This window comes from Dipodomys merriami, unplaced genomic scaffold, assembly GCF_024711535.1.
Source record: "Dipodomys merriami isolate MVZ:Mamm:240054 unplaced genomic scaffold, mDipMer1.0.p SCAF_519, whole genome shotgun sequence".
NCBI lineage: Eukaryota > Metazoa > Chordata > Mammalia > Rodentia > Heteromyidae > Dipodomys > Dipodomys merriami.
The window spans coordinates 546,194-553,944 of NW_027206090.1; the positions used below are offsets into that span (position 1 = coordinate 546,194).

The 7,751-nt window shown below is 61.4% G+C and overlaps 1 protein-coding gene across 4 annotated transcripts; it reads right to left on the reverse strand.

The window, feature by feature from the left end:
- LOC138811003 (cytochrome P450 4F6-like) lies at nt 1-7,438 on the reverse strand. Of its 4 annotated transcripts, none has more exons than XM_069998457.1 (13): nt 7,347-7,438; nt 6,819-7,020; nt 5,406-5,550; nt 4,919-4,972; nt 4,656-4,783; nt 3,966-4,087; nt 2,749-3,019; nt 2,237-2,303; nt 1,966-2,095; nt 1,567-1,700; nt 1,392-1,456; nt 871-953; nt 1-232 (listed from the first exon to the last, which is right to left on the reverse strand). In XM_069998457.1, exons 2-13 carry the CDS (start codon nt 7,017-7,019, stop codon nt 55-57), a joined length of 1,578 nt encoding a protein of 525 aa, XP_069854558.1. In that variant the 5' UTR covers nt 7,020; nt 7,347-7,438; the 3' UTR covers nt 1-54. The 4 variants fall into 4 exon arrangements, with proteins under 4 accessions (XP_069854558.1, XP_069854560.1, XP_069854561.1 ...); XM_069998458.1 differs by having other exon boundaries at nt 112-232; nt 871-970; XM_069998459.1 differs by lacking the exon at nt 7,347-7,438 and having other exon boundaries at nt 5,406-5,757; nt 6,819-6,906.
- Nucleotides 7,439-7,751: the final 313 nt, after the last annotated feature.

Here is a 7,751-nt window from a genome sequence, read left to right on the forward strand (position 1 = left end):
ACTGGGGCGCAGCTTTATTGGGGCCTGTCCGGGCAGGGGGAGGGCGGGGCGGGGTCAGTCCAGGGGCTGCGCGCGCAGCCACAGGCCGCCCTCGGCGCGCAGGATGAGCTCCGGCTTCCGGCGCGGCTCGGGCCCCGCGGCGCCCCCTGCGGGCAGCACGCGGAAGCGCAGCAGCGTCAGCGCCAGCGCCACCTTCATCTCGCTCAGCGCGAAGGTCTGCCCGATGCAGTTCCTGCGGGGTCGGGGGGTGACTGGGGGCCCGGGGTGCCGGGGCGGTGGAGGACGGGGACCCCGGGGGGACGGGGCCGTGGAGGACGGGGACCCCGGGGGGACGGGGGGTGACTGGGGGCCCGGGGTGCCGGGGCGGTGGAGGACGGGGAGCCCGGGCGGACGGGGGGTGACGGGGACTCCGGAGAACTGGGGCCATGGAGGACGGGGACCCCGGGCGGACGGGGGGTCTGCCCCCAACTAGACCAACGGGCGGGGGAAGCTCAGCAACGGTGCCCCCGTTCTCCAAACTACTCAACTCTGGCGTGCACCCAATCTCCCAACTACCACGAGCAACCTGCGCGCCCCCACCTCCAAACCACTGCGTGAAACCTATGCACCCCAAACTTGCGCGCCCCCACCTCCAAACCACTGCGTGAAACCTATGCACCCCAAACTTGCGCGCCCCCACCTCCAAACTACTGGGCCAGCTGCGCACCCAAATCATTGACTCACCCGTGTACCCCAATCCCCAGCCACTGCGCCCCCCGGGCAGCCAGGCGGTGAGGAGCCCCGGACGGCTCCGAGCCTCCGTCTCCCTGGCCGGTGTCCGGCTCCGGCCTCGCCCCCCCCCCGCCCGTCCCCAGCGGGCCCAGGCCTCACCTGGGTCCTGCCGAGAAGGGCATGAAAGCCAGCGGACATCTGTCCTGCACGTTTTCTGGGTGGAAGCGGTAGGGGTCGTAGACCTAGGGGTGCGGCAGGACTGGACGGTTGTGTCTTTCAACTCAGGAGCCCCCCTCCCTCCCACGCCCCCAAAGAAGGCCGCCGCCGATGCAAGAGCTGCACCGGGTGAGACGGCCGGATCCCTGGCCACGCCCCTCGTGGGCCTACCGACCACGCCCCTCGAGGGTCGGGGCGGAGCCTACCGACCACGCCCCTCGAGGGTCGGGGCGGAGCCGCACAGGCCACGCCCCTCCGTCGGTGCCTTGTGGAAGGCAGGCCACGTGATGACCACGCCCCCTTGCCAGGTCTCCTGATGGATAGGCGGGACAACAGCCCTGGCCACGCCCACAGGGTCCCACGAGTGGGCGGGGCAATACACGCCACGCCCAGGACCACACATCAGAGGGCGGGGCAGTCTGACCACGCCCCCGGGTCCAGGGATGGAGGGGGCGGGGCCGCACCTCGGGGTCCGGCCAGACGGAAGGGTTGTGATGGATTCCGAAGATGCTGATGACACAGGTGTTCCCTGTGGGGGAGGCAGAGCCGTTCAGGGCAAGTCTGTGCGGCCTGCTGGGCTCCGGGACCCGGCGCCCCCCCGCCCCTCCTCCCGCCCCTCCCATTCCCCCCCCCCCGCACCTCTGGGGATGACCCGGCCGTCGGGCAGCCGCACGTCCCGCGCGCAGCGGCGGGAGATGACGGTGACGGGCGGGTGCAGCCGCAGGCTCTCCTTGAGGCACATGGTCAGGAAGGGCAGCCGGGCCAGGTCGTCCCTGAGGGCGCCCGCCGTCACCGGGGCGCCCGCACCCTCCTCCGGCCTCCGCCCGCCGGCACCGCCTCCACCCTCCCTCCCAGGAGAAGCCGGCAGAGCGCTGGCCCCAGCGCAAGGGGCCCAGGGTTCAGGACCCGGGACCGGCACCGACAAAGAAGACACTGTCAGCTCTTCGCGGGCCAGGCTCTGGCTGCTACCCTTCCCAAGCAGGACCGGAGCACACAGCCCCCGGGCGCAGCCGGGGAGGCCCCGCCCAGCGCGCTCACCACTCCACCTCCTGCGGGTCGCGGCCCCTCAGGAGCTCCCGCACCTCCTGCCGGCAGCGCTCCTGGTGCTGCGGGTGCTTGGCCAGGTTGTAGAGGACCCAGGAGAGCCCGCTGGCCGTGGTGTCGTGGCCTGAGGGGCAGCGGCGGGGCGGGGGTCACCGGGCTGAGCGCGGACAGCGCCCGGGCGGGGAGGGGGCGGGCGCAGAGCGGGGCCCCAGCGTGGAGGGACCCACACGTGGCCCCATCTCAAGACCCACACTGGGACCCTCACCCCCAAACATGAAGGTGTCGGCCTCCGCCCGGATGTCCTGGTCGGACAGCGCCTTCCCGTCCTCATCCTGGAAGAGAAAACGCTTGCAGACCACACCATGTCTGAGGGCGCTAGAAGCCATCAAGAGTCACCTCTAAAATGTACTTCCAACTTTCCCCCTCTTTCCCTGCGCCTCCCCAGGGCCTTCTGCATCAACTCCAACTTCTTCTCTTGGACATTTTTGTTGGCTTCGTGTGTGTGTGCTTGTGTGTGTGTGCATACGGTGATGTGCTAGTACCGGGACTTGAACTCAGGGCCTCGCCCTCTCCTTTAACATTGTCACTCAAGGCTGGGGCTCTACCGCTTGAGCCACACTGCCACTTCTGCCTTTCTGCTGATGACTTGGAATCTTATGGACTTGAACCACCATTCTCAGATCTCAACCTCCTGAGTAGATGGGATTATAGGCATCAACCACTGGTGCTGGGCCTAAGGTGACAGCTAACATCAAAAGTGTCCCCAGGGAGGCCCACCTTGGCCAGGAGCAGTACATCGATGAAGTCCAAAGTTCTGGTCTTGGCCTTGGCCTTGAGGAAGCCCTCGGGGCCCTGGCTGGCAAGGGTGCGTTGCCGTTCGCGGATGATGCCGTCAGTGAAGCTGTGCACCAGGCGGCAGGCTTTGCGGAAGCGCCGGCCGTCGGGGGTGAGGTAGTACAGGAAGTCCTTGTGGAGGAAGATCTGCTGGTACCGTTTCACTACGAGAGTGCTCAGCTCCAAGATGGCTTCGATGTAGTCACTGCGACTCCTGCAGGGCCAGACCGGCCAGAGGCGGGACACAGGGGCTTTGTTGTAGTTGTTTGGTAGAAGTGGACTTGAACTCAGGCTTTCAAGCTAGCCAGGCAGGCATGCCCTCATCCCTTTCTCCTCTTGCTTTTTACCCAGGCTCATCTAGACTACGATCCTCCTATTTATGCTTCCTACCCAGCTGGGTGACAAAGTTACTAGTTCAGGTGAGGGAGGGGTCTCTTGAACTTTTTGCTTTTTAAACTGAGGCTGGCTTTGAACCGCGATCCTCAGATCTCAGCCTCCCGAGTAGCTGGGATGACAGGCGGGAGCCACGGGCACCCAGTTCTGTGACAGTTAATCCCATCAACCTGATTGCACAGGAGATACCTAGGAGATGGTGGACCAAGCGTGCCTCTGACCTCTCGTCACGACTGTCAGGAAACTTCCAGACAGGACTAAGCGGGGAGAAGACTCATTCTGCTTATGGGAGGCTCTGTCCCCTAGGTGGGGACTGGGGTAAAAGAATAAAAGGGAAGAAGGAAGAAGCCTCAAGCCCCAGGCCCCTCCCCCTTTTCACTACTTCCTAACCACCACAGGTGACCTGCTCAACCCTCCCCCCACACCTGCTCTGATGAAATGAAAGCTCTGATGGGGGGAATGCACACCACGTCTTTCCTGCCTTAAGCTGTTTTGTTCAGACCTCGTGTCACAGAGGTAGGAAGTCTGGGCAACATGTCGCCTCAGACTCACTTCCGGTCCCCAGTGCCCTGCTCTGCTCACCTTGCTGGCTAGCCTTCACTCACACTAATCTACCCGGCCTGGAGGGACCACTCACTCCCCCTTCCGTTCCAGTTCTCCTCCTCTTCCTCCAGGAAGGCCCCCGGGTTTTCTCCAGACATTCCTCCCTCCCCTTTCTCCTCCTGAGTGTCCATGACCCAGATTTCCAGGTCTGAGCAGGGACTCACTCCTGGCAGTTGCTGTCAAAGCCGAAGACGCATCTCTGCAGACTGTCCAAGGTCATGAGGCTGATGTGCTCGAACATGTCCAGACTCGTGATGCCCTCCGCAATCAGACGCCGCCACTTGGCCTGGCCGGAAGGGGACAGGGCTGGAACCAATGCCAGGTTGGTGAGTAGGGTTGGGCCAGCCTTCCTGGTCCTCTGCCCAGGTACCTGACCCCCAGGAAGGGAGTTGAACCTGTGACTGGGAGCTGAAGGGAACCAGGAGCCATGGGTCCAACAGATAAGCTGGCCTGCTTTTGTATCTGAGGTGCCAGGTTCAAATCCCTGGTCTGCCACTCAGCATCACCCGCAGCCAGGTAGGCATAAGTTACGTTAGTACGTACGCCTGCTTTCTCTGGCGCATAGTACGTGCTTAGTTAACTGGGAACCACCGACATCACCTTTATCGTGAACCCAGTGGTGGCTGGTTACGACGGGACCCCAGTCTCCATCTCTCTCCACCCTCCGCCCTGACCGTGGAGATGATGGCCCCTTCCCTCGGGAAGCAGAGCCTGCTTCTCCTAGTCTTCGCTCTGGCTCTGGCCTTGCAGGTGGCGGCAGATATGTCATGGCTGGCATGGCGGGCCGCGGAACGCCTGTGCCATGCCAGCAGGCCCGGGGTGTTCCCAGAGGGACCCCGGCTCCAGGCACGCACGTGCATGGTGTTCGCGCTCCTGTTGAAGATCTTCACATATGGCTTCAGGATGTTGAAGTGGAAGGCGGGGGTCAGCAAGCGGCGCCGGTGGCTCCATTTGCTTCCGGCGCTCAGCAGGAGTCCGTTTCCTAGTGGAGGGGGGAGAGGGGAGAGGAAGGGCTGATGACTGAGTCCGGCGGGCGGTCGCCTGGCCCTCCCTCATCCCAGCCTTGCCCGCCTGCCCGCCGGCCCGCCCGCCCGCCCGCCCGCAGCCCCTCGCTCACCCAGCCAGGGCTCCAGGAAGTTGTAGAGTGTCATCTCCTTGGGGGCAAAGTCAGCTGACATGGAGGAGAACCATCACAGGCCGCGCAGGGTGCAGAGCTCCCAGAAGAGGGGGAGCATCCCCATGTCCCCCTCCAAGCCCAGAAGGAAGGCAGAAGAAGAGGGGAGACATGGATAGCCCAGGCCAGGCTGCAACACCCAGCAGGGCAAATGCCTGGGCTAACGCGCAAAACACACCTCTGCACAACTTGGACATGTCCCACCTGACGGGGAAAGCATGCTGCACATGCGTGCGCGTGCGCACACACACACACACACACGCATGCACACACACACACATGCACACACACACACACACACACACACACACACACACCTCTCTGATTTATGCCAACAGAATCATCCCGCCCCTTCTGCTCAGCCTGGCCTTTCTAGAGGGGGGAGAAGAGGCGAGGGACATGCCAGTGAGGGGAATCCCCGCAGAGATACCTGGGGCCTGGAGCAGGGGGGCCACGAACTTGGGGTGGACGAGCCGCAGGATGGGGCAGATGGGCCCAATCCACCACAGGTGGACGTCTCGGAAGCAGCGGCCCAGCTCCTCCACCAGCTTCATGCTTTCCTCGTTGCTTTTCGTCTAGGGAAGGAGAAGCCGAGGCCAGTTCGGGCCGGAGGCCATCGGGGCCACCCCAGCCTGCCCCTGTCCTCCGCTTCTCCCGAGAGTTCATCTGTGCTGCCACCGGGCAACCTCTGTCGTCCACAGCTGTCTCTTTTGGTTCCCGTGCATCTCTCTCTTTTTCAGTCCGTCTCTCTGATTCCTTCCTCTCTTCCTCTGTTTCTTGCCCTACATAGGAGTATGAATGATGGATGGGTGGAAGAGATGAAGAGAGGGATGAAAGAAATAATAACAGCCTGGCACTGTGGCTGATGCCTGTAATCCCAGCTCCTCAGGAGGCTGAGATGTAAGGATTGTGGTTTGAATCCAGGCTAGTCAGGAAAGCCCATGAGACTCTTCTCTCCCACCAATAAAGCAATTAACTAGCAAAAAAAATTGGAAGTGGAACCGTGGCTCAAGTGGTAGAGCAAAAGCTCAGGGACAGCATCCAGGCTCTGAGAGTTTAAGTCCCATGACTGTCCCAAGAAAAAAGGTCACATTTTATTCATGCCAGCACTGGTGACTCACGCCTGCAATCCTAGCTACTCAGGAAGCTGAAATCTGAGGATCATGGTTTGAAGCCAGTCCAGGCAGGAAAGTCTGTGAGACTCTGATCTCCAATAAACTAGTCAGAAAAAGCCGGAAGTGGCGTTGTGGCTCAGGTGGTAGAGCGCCGGCCTTGAGCACAAAGAGGCTCAGGGATAGCACCTGGGCCCTGAGTTCAAGCCCCAGGACTGGCAAAAAAAAAAAAGAAAAGAAAAGAAATGAGGTCCATTGGTACTTGTTGGTGGAGAGAGAGAGGAAGATAAGAAAAGGACGCGCTGCCCCTACGGTGTCCTGCTAGCAACTGCAGGGGGTCTCACTCGTAGCAGTTCAGAGATAGGTGTACACTTGCCTGAGGCCAACAGAGATGATTCGCACAGGGTGGAGACTCTATGTGGTCCACAAAGTAGGCCTCAAATTCAAGGGTAGAAACTGAGCCAGTGGAAGGGGGATCTGTGTTTGGTGTTGCCCATCCTATGACCCCCAATAATCCAGGGATGCACTCATGACAGAATAGCCTGAAATGTGAGTGGACTGAGGACAGGAATGGACTGGGCAGGATATGAAGAAAGAGAAGCTTCGCGCGGCCTCTCTGCCTCACTTTTCTGCTATCCTAAGCCTCAAACATTCCCCCCCCCCCCCCGTGCCTTAAGCCCATTCCCTACTCCTTGGGAAACCACCGTGGGCTCTTGACCCATCGTGCTCACCAGGCCCAGGTGACCCCAAAACCAGCTCCGTTTGGTGGGCTGTGGGAAGCATCGAAGACGGCAGCAGTTGTCATAGAAAGCGTAGGTCCAGGTCAGGAGTCGAGCCAAAAGCCATGAGGCTCCAGCCAGCATCAGGAGCGTCCACGGAGAGATGGTCAGCAGCCAGCCCAGGCCCAGGTAGGACAGACTCAGCTGCAGCATCCTGGGACCGAGGGACAGAGGGGAGCTCAGGAGATGATCCGGGAACTCCAGGAACACAGAGGCATGGAGCGTGCGTGCTGGTAAAGAGAAGACAGTCCCAGGGAAGCAGTGGTGGGAGTGGAGAGGAGGAACAGAGGTTGGAGAGGCGAGACAAAGGTAGACATGGGGAGGAGTCTAGATCACCGACTTGGAGTCAAGGGGGAAGTCATGAGAGAATGTTACCCAGAAACCACCAGTCTCTGGAGCCCGCTGGCTCCCTGGAGCCCCCCCGACCTGGCGCAGTGCCCGCCCCCTTTCAGGCTGCGACCACCTTCCCCAGTGTGGCACCTTCTTTCAGGAGCAACTTCTCTCTCACCAACTCCGCTTCCCTCATCTGGGACTTCCTTGTCTCTGGCTGCTGAGGAGGAGGCCAGGCTGTGGTGCACTAGCCAATCCCCTGCAGACCCAGCTGCGCCCTCCCACACTGGGCAGGCAGCCAAGGTCTGAGGGCAAGGACAGCTGGGAAGGCACACAGGGAAACAACTCAGGGTCACAGGCTGACAATGGACTCTCAGGAATCAGCACCTTCTGCTCTATCAGCCCTCCCAAAGGCTAAGGACGGCAAGTAACAGCATGAATTTGGAGTTCAGGGCCCAGGAGATCAGGGCTAGATCAAGTCTTGTCTCAGATCATCTCCCCAGAGCCCCTGAGGTTGAGCAAAGATGCAATGTTCCATTTCTCCTGGAGAATTCT